The sequence below is a fragment of the Stylophora pistillata genome, chromosome 7 (genome assembly GCF_964205215.1).
Source record: "Stylophora pistillata chromosome 7, jaStyPist1.2, whole genome shotgun sequence".
Classification (NCBI taxonomy): domain Eukaryota; kingdom Metazoa; phylum Cnidaria; class Anthozoa; order Scleractinia; family Pocilloporidae; genus Stylophora; species Stylophora pistillata.
Genome location: NC_142525.1, coordinates 14351641 through 14366701, shown reverse-complemented (window position 1 = coordinate 14366701; position 15061 = coordinate 14351641). Strand labels below are relative to the sequence as shown.

The window sequence follows — 15061 nt, the reverse complement described above, 5'->3', positions numbered from 1 at the left end:
AGCGAAACAAGTCGAATTGGCTTCTGAAAGTGATCCAGAACTTCGGAGCCCGACACAGTACATTTTAGCTGGGGACTGGTCTCAATATAAGATGATAGCTTATGTGTGTGTCAAGGATGAATTGTGTGTGTTGGGCAAACTTGTTTTGCATGGTACAAGAATTGTTGTTCCGAAGGCTTTAAGGGGAGAAGTCTTGCGCCTTGACCACGAGGGACATCAAGGCATCGTTAAAATGAAGGCACGTTTAAGGACAAAGGTTGGGTGGCCAAAGATTGACTCAGACGCAGAGCGGATGTGTAAGTCTTGTCATAGATGCCAAGTCGCAGGTGAACTTCAGGTTCCTGAGCCCATGAAAAGAGTGAAGCCGCCTACTGGACCCTGGCAAGACATCGCCATGGGCTTGTTGGGTCCTCTTCCCACTGGAGAAAGTTTACTCGTAGTCGTAGACTATTACAGCAGATTCTACGAGGTAGCGATCATGCGCTCATGCGCTCATGTTACTAAGTTTTATTGAACAGTTTTCATGCAGATAGATTTTTTTTTATTTGCGGGTGTTTGTCTCTAAAGAAAGGAAGGGATGTAATGTTTTGATATTATTCTACCGGAAGCTGTCTTAGCAGAAGTTCTAAGACATTGCAAAGGATCATGGATATTTCTATGGGCCATGCTTTCCGGTTGTCATGGCGGATGAATAAAGACTTGTTTTGTTTTATAGTTTAATCTGGGTTATTGCGCAGCCATCCAAGTGACATCGTTAGAGACTCGCTGGCCTCTTTTCGCCAGATACGACCTGAACCATTCCAACGCCAGTACGCATTTCCCAAACTCCTCATTCAAACGAGTAAGGAGGATGTTATGATTAACCATATCGAAAGCGGCGCTAAGATCGAGCATGACCAGCAAGGTGACTTCTTGAGTGTTCATTTTCATGAGAATATCGTTAGTGACTCTAATAAGAGCCGTTTCCGTACTATGATTTTTACGATATGCAGACTGAAATTCATGATATAGTGAATGAGTCATCATATGGGTGTTTATCTGCTCGTACACCATCCTTTCAGTCAGCTTTGAAACATACTGCAGGTTGCTGACAGGTCTGTAATTTTTGTATAGAAGGTCTAGCCCAGACTTCTTCAGCAGAGGAAGGACAAGCGCACACTTCCAGTCATCAGCGAATAGCCCAGACTCAAGTGATAAATTGATCATTTTCGATATGATCGGTAAAAGCACGTCAAGGCAATCTATCACTAGGGATGTTGGCATAGGGTCTAGAGTGCAGCTTTTATTTGTGCTGCTGTTGATGAGCTTGCGAACCTTCTCTCCCGTAAGGGGGCTAAATTTGCTGAGGAGGGGAAATGATACTGGGGCGTAGTCGTCGGGGAGTGCTGGTAGCCCTTGCGCCATATTGTCGAGTTTAGAACCAATGGTCTCAATTCTCTGAATAAAGAAAGTTTCCAGTTGATTTTCCGAGTTAATGTTATCGTCCACGGGTGGATAGACCGCCCTGTTATCCACCCGGTTGAGTAGCTTCTTCGCTGCCAAAAGTTAGGTGGCGCTGACTGCCGCTATTATACTGGATGAGGTTATGATAGAATTTGCGTCGAGCTTCATTCATCAAAGCATTCGCATTGTTCTTTTTTACTTTGTACGCCAGCGTATTCTCCCTAGAGCCAGTTCGTCGCCACTTCTTCTCAGCCTTCCGTTTCTCCCGCCTTGCCGCCTTGATTTCCTCGTTGAACCAGGTAACTAATGGCCTAGAGCGTATCACTTTTGTACGTAATGATGCATACCGATAAAGAGCATGAGCTGAGGTCGTGTTATAGCTGTTAACGAGTTCATCAAGGGTATCCCGAGTGTTTTGGCAGAGCTCGAAAGACAATAGATCAACCTGTAGCTTTTCCCTGTCAATGTCCTTGATTTTTCTGTTGGACACTTGCTTTACTTTCGGGGGTGGTTTTCTCAACTCAGGATCGCATAGAACAGTAATATGATCAGAAAACAAATAATCAGCTATAGGCTTAGCAAAGAGCAAAGAGTCCGAGAATCGAGTTATAATCAAATCCAGTGTATGTCCAGAAATGTGCGTAGGCTTGTCGACGTGCTGCTGATGGCCCATCGAGGTCAGCAGTTTCAGGAAACGAGCGGCATCTGAATCATTGGGAATATTCACATGGATATTAAAATCGCAAGTGATCAACAATGGCTCAGGGGACATAACAACGGATTCCAAATAGGCCACAAACTCGTCCAAAAACACGCTTGTGGAGACAGGATGGGCGGCAGAGTAGGGAATTCGGTAGATTACAATCACCCTTGGTTTACTTGACCCATGTTTCAGAATCCATTCACCAAACTCGAACGACCTGCGTTCACCACTGTCCACCTTTCGCACATCGATGGCTTCATTCAATAACAATGCAATCCCTCCGCCTGTTCTATCAACTCTCTGATGTTCAAACAATTTGTACCCAGGTAGTGTAATCTCCTTTTTATGGGCCATATCCCTTTCGGACAACCATGCCGTTATGCCGTTAGGCCGACCTGTCTCGTTCTCTTGCGCTCCGTCTAATTTTTCTGTTTTCTAGTCATATTAAGACCTCCTAGGGAAATTGATGATGTACAAAGGTGTGTAAGCACCTAGAGCTTCGTCTTGGATTACTTGAAGGAAGAAAGTCTCTACCATGGCTCTGCGAGTGAATGTTTCTTGCCGTGCTTTCTTTCAAGTTGGGATCATCAAAACTCCAGCACATGGGATATTTGCATATGTTTGAACGTGTACGACACTCCCGGAGAAACAAACAACAAAACTCCTTTGGTCCCTGAGGAACACAACAACAACAAAGCCTGTCTCATTATCTACGCGAAGCGAAGCAAACGATCTCGCCGCCCTTGCTTATGGTAATGGTAATGGTAATGGTTTATTAGATATGAATTCTGCACTAAAATAAAATACTTCATATTTACAAGAAATTACAAAAAATATTTTCAAATTAAATGAGACTATATAAATAAAAAGTTTGCCGGGGGACTGGGTTACCGGCTCACAAGATTCTATAAACAAATTATTACAAATGTGATATAAGTCTATTGCGATAATTCATTAAGCTTTGACGTCATTGCGGGAAAAAAAATTATTTGAAATCGTTTTGTCCTACATTTAAAAAGAGTCAAGTTATTGCTGGAGCGCAGCTGGCGTCCGTATGCTTCTAGTCTTTTCTGTGGAATTAATGATGACAACTGTGAGTTTTTAATTTTCTTGAACTGTTCGAGGCAAAGACGTTCCCTATTTTCTTCCAGTGTGGGGTAATTCAAAACATTACATGCAGTTCTGTAAGAAATTAGTGGTTCGATTATCCTGAAAGCTCTTCTTTGGATCTGTTCTAAGTTGTCCACAAGGTAAGATGGAAGGCTAGAATGCCATACCGGGCATGCGTACTCCAAAACAGAACGTATTAGAGCAGTATAGACACTAAGTAAATCCTTGGGTGGAAGGCCATTGCGGCGCAGGACACGAAGGATATAAAGTCGCTGAGCAGCTTTCTTTGTAATGCTAAGAATGTGACTACGCCATTTTAGATCATCCTGAATGAGCACTCCTAGGAGCTTGTAACTTTCTACTACTTCGATTGAGGTGTTATTAATAGTCAACTGTGATAGAGTGGGAGGGTTACGTAGGAAGCATATTCTGAGTTCTTTGCACTTTTTTGGGTTCAATTTCATGTAATTTGAAGAACACCAGGTGGATATATCATCCAGGGTGGTTTGGGTAGTTGATGAACCTTCTCGTGGTAGAACTTCAGCAATGGTTAGGTCATCAACGTACTTCCAGAATGAACTGGTTGGAGTAAGCTCATTCACCATAACTAAAAATAGTATCGAACCCAATTTAGTCCCTTGTGGGACTCCAGCGTTTACATACGACCAGTCAGAGAAGGAATCAATAATCTTGACTTGTTGTCTTCTATTGGATACAAAACTGCAAATCCAAGGTAATAAAGACCTACGTACCCCCAAGTTAATAAGTTTGAGCATTAGGATGTTGAGATTTATCCTATCGAAGGCTTTACTGAAGTCCAGCATACAAATACGCAAAGTGTTACCAGGGGTATCGAGGCTAGATAGCCATTCGTGGAGCATATCCATGAGACACAGGGTTGTAGATGTCCCTTTCAAGCAATCAAACTGGCGTGGATCAATTTTTCTCTGGATATCTTCGAGGACCCAGCATGCGACGAATTCCTCTAGTACTTTAGAGAGGCATGGCGTGAGTGAGATAAGCCGGAAGTCACTGAGGATCTCGGTACTGACTCTTTGGGAACAGGTGTTATGTTCGCAGCCTTCCAGATGTCTGGAACAATACCCGAGGCTAAACTTGAGTTAAACAGGGTTGCAACTGGGTCAGCAAACTCAAAAGCGAATTCTCTAAGGATACGTGTAGGGATGTTATCTTGCCCTGTAGCTTTAGATGGATTTAGCTTGAGCAGTTTTTGACACACTTGTGGTGGGCTGATGAACGGTGCTCTCTCAGAGCATGGTAAGTAGGCTGGGAGTTGGCATGGATCTAAAGCAGGAGTGTCCTCATTTACAGAAAGGAAGAACTTATTTAAGTCATTAACCAGCTCGTTCGGATATTTAGTCACTCCATCGATAACAAAACTGTTAGTAGAGGTAGCTGATGAACAGGATCTACCAGAGACTTTGTTAACGTAGTTCCACCATTTTCGAGAGTCTGTTGTTTTCAGGTGTTGGATTTTCTCCGAGTAGAATTGTTTCTTTCTTTGTGTAATAGATGTTCGCACCTTGTCACGGTAAATACGCCATAAATGGAGATCACCACTATGATAGGCAGCTTGACTCTCTAATATTAGGTGTTTAAGAGAAGCCGTCATCCACGGCTTGTCTGTGTGATGAAGTTTGACAGTTATATAAATTGTTGTGCCTGCTTTCGTCCTTCTCTTATACGTTGTGGAGATATTGAAGTAAACCCAGGCCCAAAGAAGTGGCAAAAATGTCAAGAATGTGAGCAGACCTTAAGGAAAAATCAGAAGCATACAAAATGCAAATTGACTTGCCTTACCGTAAATTTTCAAAGCATCAAGAACAAAGTCGCCGATATTGCTGCAATCGTCGATCAATACAAACCAGATATAATTCTTGGCAATGAGTTCTGGTTATACCCAGATATAGAGAACAGCGAAATATTCCCAGATAATTATAACATCTATCGAAAAGACCGCATATCTGACAACCATGGTGGCGTTTTCCAAGCAGTGAAGAAAGACATTATCGTTACTCATCGCGATGATTTGAATACGGAATGTGAGATTACATGGACCCAATGTCAGATCCAAAATAAAAGATCACAATCTCTATTATTTGCTTCCTTCTACCGCCCAAAACAAGACCGATATAAGCAGTCTACATGAATTTGACTCATCTTTATTCAAATTAGGCGATATATTAAATACTAGCAATGTAATCGTGGCGGGAGATTTCAACGCCCCGGAACTTAAATGGAAGGACCTTAAACTGACAAATTGCTCCTACAATTCTGAACAGTTACTTGAAATCATCGATGAACATGGACTTACCCAACTAGTAAAGGAACCTACTAGAGATGATAACATTCTCGATCTTGGGTTGACAAATTGATGTCAATACCATTAACAATGTTAGGGTAATCCCGGGAATAAGCGATCACGATATGGTTCTTTTTGAAGTGAACCTGGCATGTAGAAAGAAAAAGCCAGTGAGACGAAAGTTTTATATGAGGAAAAGGGCAGATACCACCCGTATAAAGAAGGAATTACAAGACTTTGCGAACGACTTTGTAGAAATGAAGAACGAGTCCGTAGACACAAAGTGGAATATATTTCAACAAAGACTCACAGGAATTATGGACTCCTGTATACCACACAAGTTTACTACCTCACGCAATAACCTACCGTGGTTTAATCGTAGCCTGAGAAGACAGACAAGGGAAAAGCAAAGGCTATACAACAAAACAATTCACGACGCAATCCTTGATTTTTCAAAAGCATTCGACAAAGTTCCCCATCGCCGACTCTTGAAGAAACTTGATTATTACGGAATTCGTGGCCCACTACTTAACTGGTTTGAATCGTTCCTAACACAGCGTACCCAGTCAGTGGTAATTGAGGGGGCATCATCTGCCCCTGTAGTTACGACATCTGGTGTTCCCCAAGGAACAGTCTTAGGACCGCTACTGTTCTTAATGTATATAAATGACTTACCTGATACTCTTAAATCTACTGTTAGACTTTTTGCTAATGATGCATTGTTGTATGGGACAATTTGTTGTGATGAAGACACAGCCGATCTTCAAAAGGACTTGTATAGATTAGAAGACTAGAAAAAAACGTGGAAGATGGAATTTAATCCTTCAAAGTATAAGATCGTGTGTTTTACCACCAAGAGAGATCCACCGAAGCGATAATACGTATTTTGTGGACAAATCCTAGAAGAAGAGGAATCTCACCCTTATCTGGGGGTAATGCTCGATAACAAAATGAGGTGGTCACCACACATTGAAACAATCACATCTAGGGCAAATAAGGTCCTGGGACTTATCAAGCGAGACCTGTGGAATTGTCCAAAGTCAGTGAAAGAAACCGTGTATATGACACTTGTGAGGCCAAAACTCCAGTATATCTGTAGCACATGGGACCCACATTACCAGAAAGAAAGAGCCGCTCTAGAAAGGGTACAGCGGAAAGCAGCCCGCTTTGTCACTGAAAATTACTATCGAACAACGAGCGTGACGGAAATGCTGCAAGACCTACAGGGAGACACACCTGAAACAATGAGAAGACATGCAAGGCTCTCCACTATGTACAAGATGTGCCACGGCCTCCTAGATGGGGATTGGGGGGATTATTTGATAACAAACAAAGAAAGGAGAACCCGAGGAAGCCATGATTTTAAATTTATCGTACCGAAAGGACATAAAGATATTTTTAGATTTTCTTTTTTTCCCAGGACAATAACTGAATGGAACAAACTTCCAAAAGAAACTGTTTCCAGTCAATCCCTCCGTATTTTCAAAAGCAAACTAACTTAAATTTATTTTATCGGTAGTTTTAAATAGTTTTAAATAATTTTCAATAGTTTTTAATAGTGTTGTATATTTAGTATAGCTTCACTTATTATTATCTTAGAGTTGGCGTGATGTCCTAAACGATTTTGCCGACATAACGATATTTACATTTGTGATGGCAAAAATATCAGTACCAGTTGAAGATGCGTAACAAACAAAATCGGCCGATTTGTTTTTAATAGATGTAGCATTTAGGCAGCAAAGCCGTCTCTTGGCTTTGCTACTAACTAACTGCTTGAAAATCCCCACCGGGAGGAGGCTATTTACAGAGCACAGCCGAAGAGTTGAACTAGGGGCAACCCAGAACAAATCCTGTGAGTGGCAGGGTGGAGGACTTGAACCCGGGACACCGGATTACAAGTTCAGCACCCTAACAACTCGGCCACGCCGCCTCCTCCTCAAAATTAGAACAACTGTAGAAGTTGAGTAAACAAATTTAAAATTAGACTTCCTGTCATGATGAAAACACGAGCTAAATTTAGAAGTCGATGGATGCCTATGAGTAAGTTTAATAAGTTCATACAAGAACAACGAGTACAATGAACAGTTACTATCACATCATGATTAGAACTGAACTTTCTTCTCTCTATCCCAACGATGCTTTTTCATTTCTTTGTTCTGACCTCTAAAACTTATCATACATTAATAATTTCATCAATTAACCCATTAATGGCCGCAGCTTTTGTGGAAAACTGTGTTTTGAAGCTAGTCCAGCAGATTTCGGGTCACTGTTGGGGTTTTAAAAGCTCGAACTTACCAAAAACCACTTGACAGCTCGTGCACTCGACGGCCTTTCGATCCAAATGCAAAATGGCGGCCTGAAAATCTCGGGCACGCGCAGAGAGCAAAATTTCGACATAGTTTTTGGGTTGAAAAGTCACGCCCCACTTACGACTTCTACTTTTCTCTCTTTCTCCTGCCCTTTTTTTCCCCTCTCCTTGCCTAAAGTTTCTCCTCACTTGCTGGAAATTGAGTAGGCGTCATTTTGGTGTAGAGATTTTTCAGAAACTACTCATTATTTTCAAAGCACATGCTCGGAAAGGTAGGTGGGTAGTGAAACACGATCTTCGTGCAGATTTTCCAGTCAAAGTGACACGGTTTTTTGGCTATTTCTCCAATCTCCTCCACTCAATTGCGCTCATTCTGGTATCGTCTGCAAGATATTTTCAACCCGTTCGAGTACATGCTCGAATTCGTGCTCCAGAGTTAAAATTGATGATGTCACAGGGCGTAGAAAGGGTGTCGGTCCCCATAGGCGCATACGGGCGCACTGGACGTTAATGGGTTAAATAAGCGCATTATTTGGCTGATGACTAATTATCTCGCCTCATTTGTAAAATATTTCAATGTGGAAGAGAGTTCTGGCGATAGGGAAGAGTCGGGGCTATGTGCGAATTCATATTCATTCAAGGATTCCACAATACTTTGTTTTATAGCCTGGAAGGCGTTTATGTTACGGGGGAGGATTGGGCAATTCTTTTGGGCTGTACTTATTTTGGTATGTTAATGATTCTGTCACAAGAGACTGCTTGAATAAATTGAAAACATTCTACGAACACAATTATCAGGTTCTCTCTGCATTTTTTGAGTTTTCTGGCCGTAGCCAGTAAAGTTCCATGTCAATGGCTAGGTTAGTAAGTGGGTAGGTAAGTCGGTAAGTAAGTGAATGAGTAAGCAAGTAAAAGGATGCAAGTATGTAAGTTAGGGTAACGAAGAGAGAACGCTGCAAATATGATCGCATCTAGGGAGCCAGTGGCCTTCGCAGACAGATTGGCATTTACTTGGGCGAGAATTCATGCAAATCATGTAGCAGAGCAGGCAAGAAGAGATTATTAAAAGAACTTGATTAATGAGAATAGTACTGGCCACCAAAGTCTGTTTAATGCAGTCAACCGTCCCTCTGGGGGATCTCGTGACGAACTCTATCCACCTCATAGACCTTGCCGGTCTAGCTAACGAGTTTCGTCAGTTTTTTGTCGGAAAGATCAGGAACATTCCTGATCTGCAATCGGCTTATCAACTGTTCCTCAGCACCGAGATGGTGTTACTTCGTGTTCCTTATGACATCTTACATAACATTAACCAGCATCATTTTATTTTTATTTATTTTATTTAATCTTTTTTTAAACACGAGCAATTCATCAGCCTATAAAAATACATATCTCATACGCTAAGATATTTCAAATTAAAAATACATACTATAACACTAAAGCTGTTTTCCGTGAATGCCGTGCGTTAGACTTAAAGAATGTCATTGATCTAACGTTTAAATAACCCCAGAGACTCTGTGTTCCTTATATCGCGTGGTAGACTGTTCCATAATGTGGCGCTATTGTAGCTAAAGCTCTTTCTGTAATAATCAGAGCGCGGTAGTGGAACATTAAGCTTATTTTCAGAGTCCCTGAGGTCATAAGCAGAGTCACGCCACGTAAACTTTTAATATAGACACCTTGGAGCTAGCCCGTGCAGACATCTAAACATCATGGTGGCTTTATGGATTTCCTGCTGGCGTGCAAGATTTTTCCACCCTAAAAACTCGAGTAGCTCAGTTGCATCAGCATCATAGTTAGAGAATGTCAACATACGGGCTGCTCTATTCTGCAATTTCTGCAGTTTGTCTCGTAGCGTTTTCCCACAGCTCACAGTAATCAAAGTGAGGTTTTACTAAAGCTTGGTAAATGAGATGTAAGGTTGATGCTGGGATCATGTGCCTAATTCGCTTTAGGGTTCCGATGCCAGAGGCGATCTTTTTCGTTAGTTTTTCGAGTTTATCGTCTATTATGACACCAGGCGATTTTGTATCATGTAAGGTTACTGGTCTTCCTAGACTTGAGCCCCGCATTCGATACAATCGATCACACGGTATTGCTTCAGCGTCTTGAGGATGACTTTGGATGGTGTGGAACTGCATTGAGGTGGTTTCGTTCCTATTTGTCGGGCAGATTCCAATAGGGTGTAATAAAATGAGGTCTAAAATGCGGTCTACATTTGGCCAAAAAATAGACTATAATGGGGTAGGGGTTCTTTTAGGTCAGCAGCACATACCCAACAAAAATTGACCGATGCACTCCCCACCACCACCGCTCCTGATGATAAACTCGGAGGGCGTTCACGGGACTTGCATTAATTTGTTTCGTCTTCCACGTGATAAGAAGCGTGTTTATGTTGTAAATCAAAATAACACTCAAAGCAGCAATTTTTCCTCTAAAGGTCCCCGACTATTAAGCCAAGCAATCAATGAACTTTCAGCATGTCATCAGATAACACAATAAATTCCAACTCGTACATTTCCCGTGTCCCTATTCTCCTCTCAAAACTTAACAAAAGTATGGTAAAGAAACTTAAATCAGACATCTGCCACAATCACAGTACACAAGACTATACTTACTAATTGCCCATTCATGCGATACAACGAGTAAAAAACCAGTTATAAGAACTTTAACTGGCGCTTACAACATTGCGATTAGTACAAATTTCGTCTTCTTTTGTAACTATACTTGTTCATTTCCTTTTTTTCTGTTCTCTGAACTTCACAATAAAGAATAACTTTCATCAGTTCAAAGAAGCGTGTAGTTTTCGAAATCCGCAGGATTTGAAGTCTGGATAGAAGTTTTGAAAGACTCTAAACTTTAGCCGAGAGACCTTGACCGATTTGCACGAATACTGTGGACTGGTACTATGCACTTCCGAGTTTGATAGGAAAAAATCCGGGAGAATCGGGCAGATTCGCAAGTTTGAAGGCCAGTAAATAGTCGTGGAGTTTGAGAAGTCCCATTTATCATTACTTGTCGAGTCAAACTATCGTCAGGGTGTGTAAATGAGGCGTGGGGATAATAGCTCACGAATTAATCTTCACAGGAGAACTATGTAGACTGAAGAGAATTGAGACTATATGGGGGGTAAAAAACGTGCGCTTATCACTTTTGAATAGCGAACCCGCCCGTTGGTCTCGAATAATGAGTTTTACGAAGTTCATGAATATCTCAGAAATTTGAATTTCTGCAACAGTTATCACTTCAAATTTTTCTTTTTAAAAACGTTACGCCAAACTTTTTAGCATCTCTTGTGCTCCTCAGAATCGTATTATCCTTTATCACGTTTTTTACTGCCTGCGTAACCACTGACATAACGCGAGGCAGCCATTTTGAAGTCTTGAGCCCCTGCTACTCAAGTAGATTAAGGCCTGGTTCTAAAACGCTTTTGAGACCTTCTGACACCCGAAACCTCTTAACCCGTAGCGTGGCAACTGGGGTTAAAAGTGGTGTCATATGACTTCTTTCTCTTACGTGTCGCGTGTAGCACTCCACGTTTGTCGTGTTAGGTGTTTGGACGTCGGATTCTCAAGATTTTTTATGTTAAATACGGGCCATTCCGTCAAGACAAGTTAAAGATTTTTAGTATTTTATACAGCTGCTAGTTTTTGGCCTTTCTGTGTACGAGACCGGAAACCTAAATTGTTCTTACAAAGATCAATAATGTAGCATTGGATGGCCGTTTCGATCTTTCACACGCAAAGTAAGTGGCATGGCGAACTGCATATATGTGCGGGACGCATTCACGTAAACGTTTTAAAGCCTCTTTAAGTCTTGAGCGATACGCATACCCTACGCAGCCACGTTCTGGATGTTCAATTTCTGTTTGCACTGCCGATTTGGTTTTTGCGTTTGTTGTTCACCTCAGAGCTCAACAATCAATTCATTGAACGTAAGTGTATTGCTGTTCACTATAATTAATAGTTTCATTCACTAATAGAATGTGCACGACATTTTCACCCAGGACGTTTTTCCTCTCTTATTAGCTGCGGGACCTGTAAGCTATGTGTATGCAGTATTTGTGGCCACTTTGACAATAACGACCAATAACTGTGCTCAGCAAGAATATAAACAACTATTAATTTCTCTTGAATGGTCAAAGTTGAAATTATTGGCTTTGATTGTAAATTAACCTACTTTTGGCTCATCTCAGTGTGCCACTGCTGTGTTGAACTAATTTAAATTTGGTTGGACATTTTGACTGATATTATTTAGATAGCAAGAAGATGATCCTTTGGCAGTGGATTTTTTCTATGGATAAGAGCTCCTTCATGCACATAACCCTTGAAGTGTTACAAAAAGAGTGGCTTATGGGTCTAACACAACACAAGAGTGCCATTGGACAAAGGTCCAACAGCTGCTAGTCAGTTTTTATCTTAATTCTTAATTCATGATGTACATTTTGTTTTAAATGTGAACCCTTTGAGTAGTTGTAGGAAAGTGATCATTGTACATTGTACATGTAGGCATTCCTCATATTATTGTGAAAGGCCTTGTGTAGATGTTATTGTTTTCACTGGCTACCAAAAGATGACTACATCTTTGCAGTGAGTTTCCGAAAAATGAATGCACTTTGAAAACCCAGTAGCGTGAATACAATAACAAACTGAAACTGCCTGTCAGGTGCACTTTGCAACATTTCGACTGTCTGGTCTCTGCTGTCATAATTACTATTTTATAGCTTATGAATGGAGCATTGAATTTGGCCATACTATACATAATTATCACCTGGGAACTGCTTTCACTTTTTGCAAAGGGATACATTTCTTTCAAGCTGATTGAGAAGGTACGCAATCGAACATCTTAATTTGGGATCTTCTTCTAAGCATTTCCTTTTTCCTTCAAGAAAGCAATTTTCACAAGGAATGTTGGCACTGATATCAGACATGACTACACCAAATGAAAATAAATCGGAAGCAAATGATGGTGGCTGGCCAAGAATAATTTCAGGAGCAATGTGTCTGTACTTTTTACGGTAGCCATCCTGTTCATGTGCACTTAGACTCTTCCTTTTGGAAGTAGCTTCAGATACTTTAATGGACTTGCCAAAATCAATGAGCATGGGATGAAATCCTGTGTGCAGAATTGTCAGGAGAATATTATCACTTTTGATATCTCGATGGAGAAGTTGTTTCATGTGAAGGTGCTGTAGAGCTTGGCACAGTTCAAACATAATCTTTCCAGCACAATATTTTGTGAAGGGTATGGTGGGATGGTATAATGCACTGTACAAAGTACAAGTCTGGTTGTTAATACCATAGAAATAGGAAACCAGAAAGTAAGGTTTTTGTGTTACATTGACTCCAAAGATGTGAGGAAGAGATGGATGGGAACATCTTGCCATTACATCTGCTTCGCGTTGAATATCCTTAGTAGAAGATAGGTTATTGTACTCCTTCACAGCTACTGGAATTCCCTTGTAATACTTTTTTTGACAACTACCAAATACACCATGACCAAGGTGAACTGTGATGTCTTTATTGCCATTGTCTTGTGGAGCCCTTAACTGGTATGGAGAAATTTCTGGTATATGTCTGCCAGATATAATACCTTGTAGGGAAAAAAGCTGCAAATATGAATTGCAGTTAATTTAAGTTTTTAAGTGACATTTTAAAAAAAGAAATGTAAATTTTTACCCTACCTACACCACTTTAGACATTTGGGTGCCTTTTGAATTTTTCAAATCTCAAAAATTAGGTACTATTCAAATTCTGCAGCCATTTTGTTATTTTGAAAGATACATTTATTCTTCTGGTGAAATGGTGATTCATGACATCCTTTGATCCTTTGGCAAAGTTTGGTTATCGTGTTTTTCATCTGGGCAGACAGTTCATCTGCAAATTACTAGCTATAATAAGAACCTGCTTGACACATTATGAGAAATAAAATGGTATAGGGAAGCATTTCTATTGTTTTAGATGGGCATAGGGGTTACAGATGTGGTGTGAATACAATTGTTTATTTTTTTCACTTCTTCCCCTCTGTACCCCTGTTCATTGTTGAAATAAAACACTTCAGGGATGCTATGACTACATTTTTTCAGTTTGCCAACATTGAGCTGGAGAGAAATGTGCATTATGTGGTTGTTGTTATCAGATAATTTGATCAAAATGGTGATTGTATTTTCGCTTAATCCGACAGACTATAGCTTATACTCAACACTGACTTTTCTCCTTGAAGCACCATACTCATTTCAAAATGCACACCCCCCTCCCCTCCTAGAACCCAACATACAACATCAGTCTGACTTTTTGAGTGTATGTACGTTTTCAGAAGCACCACTCACCCTAGGGTTGGTTCCAAATCTAGAAACCGGTGATAGGGTACCAGCTTTTTCTTGAAGTTTTTTATGGGCCTTGTTTATTTGTTGCCACTTCAAGTAATATTTCCTTGCAAGGTATAGGAATCGATCTTTCTGCATGGTTTCCTTACGTATGCGTTCGGAAACTGCCTTCCTTGCTTCATCCTCTTTAACTTTTTTTCTCTGAAGCCGCTTACGCTTCTTTCTGTCGTTTCTCATTCGTCGCCGCTCAGCAATGGTATTTTGACGCCATCGAAAGGGAATTAATTTGCTAGTATTCGCAACATCCTCCATATTCGTTGTTGATTTGTTTGCACAGAAAATGCACTTAAAAATTGGCGGGAAGGCGGGAAAGCATTGATTTGAGCTTGTCACATCATGTCACGAGTTAAATCTCGCTTTATCGTCAGCGGTAGCCGCTAATTACGCATCCTCTAAGGAAACTCTTCAGGGGTTACCATAGTGACAGAAAGGTAAGCAAACTAATTTTCGCTTTGCAATAATGTTTCCGAAGTTAGAGTTTAGAGATGACAGAAAACAAAACAAACAATAAAAAAAAAGAGAAAAGAAACGGAAAGAAAACAGAATCAATTGAGGAGGACAACTTTCATCGAGAGGTAAGTGCTCGCGTCTTATTTATATTTTGTTTGATTGGGATAGAAACCCTCTTGTGGCTTGGACTTGTTTTCAATTTCTTTTTCTGCTTATCTCTTATTGTTAAACTCCCCTCTTCCACTCCTTATTAATGATTATGCTGTACCTAAACCAGCCATACATAATTGTACACGTAATTTTTACTGAAAAAGTAATCCTAGGGTATTTTTATTACTC

General features: G+C 40.6%; 2 protein-coding genes and 1 long non-coding RNA gene across 3 annotated transcripts; 1 reads left to right on the top strand and 2 right to left on the bottom strand.

The window, feature by feature from the left end:
• Positions 1-3084: 3084 nt before the first annotated feature.
• LOC148726754 (uncharacterized) lies at positions 3085-3861 on the bottom strand. Its single transcript, XM_088726370.1, has one exon. It carries the CDS (start codon positions 3859-3861, stop codon positions 3085-3087), a length of 777 nt encoding a protein of 258 aa, XP_088582496.1.
• Positions 3862-11284: 7423 nt separating this feature from the next.
• LOC148726753 (uncharacterized) lies at positions 11285-13951 on the top strand. Its single transcript, XR_015989754.1, has 2 exons — positions 11285-11821; positions 12145-13951. It is a non-coding gene; the product is annotated as an uncharacterized LOC148726753 (long non-coding RNA).
• On the bottom strand, positions 12581-14736 carry LOC111343840 (putative serine/threonine-protein kinase DDB_G0281745). Its single transcript, XM_088728037.1, has 2 exons — positions 14216-14736; positions 12581-13495 (listed from the first exon to the last, which is right to left on the bottom strand). The coding sequence occupies exons 1-2, from the start codon at positions 14522-14524 to the stop codon at positions 12671-12673; spliced, it is 1134 nt and encodes a 377-aa protein (XP_088584163.1). The 5' UTR covers positions 14525-14736; the 3' UTR covers positions 12581-12670.
• Positions 14737-15061: the final 325 nt, after the last annotated feature.

Coding starts and splice junctions, on each gene's coding strand:
- LOC148726754 (XM_088726370.1), bottom strand. CDS start 3,861: ATGGTGAATGAGCTTACTCCAACCAGTTCATTCTGGAAGTACGTTGAT.
- LOC111343840 (XM_088728037.1), bottom strand. CDS start 14,524: ATGGAGGATGTTGCGAATACTAGCAAATTAATTCCCTTTCGATGGCGT. Junction 13,496..14,215: donor GATTTGGAACCAACCCTAGG/GTGAGTGGTGCT, acceptor TCATATTTGCAG/CTTTTTTCCCTACAAGGTAT.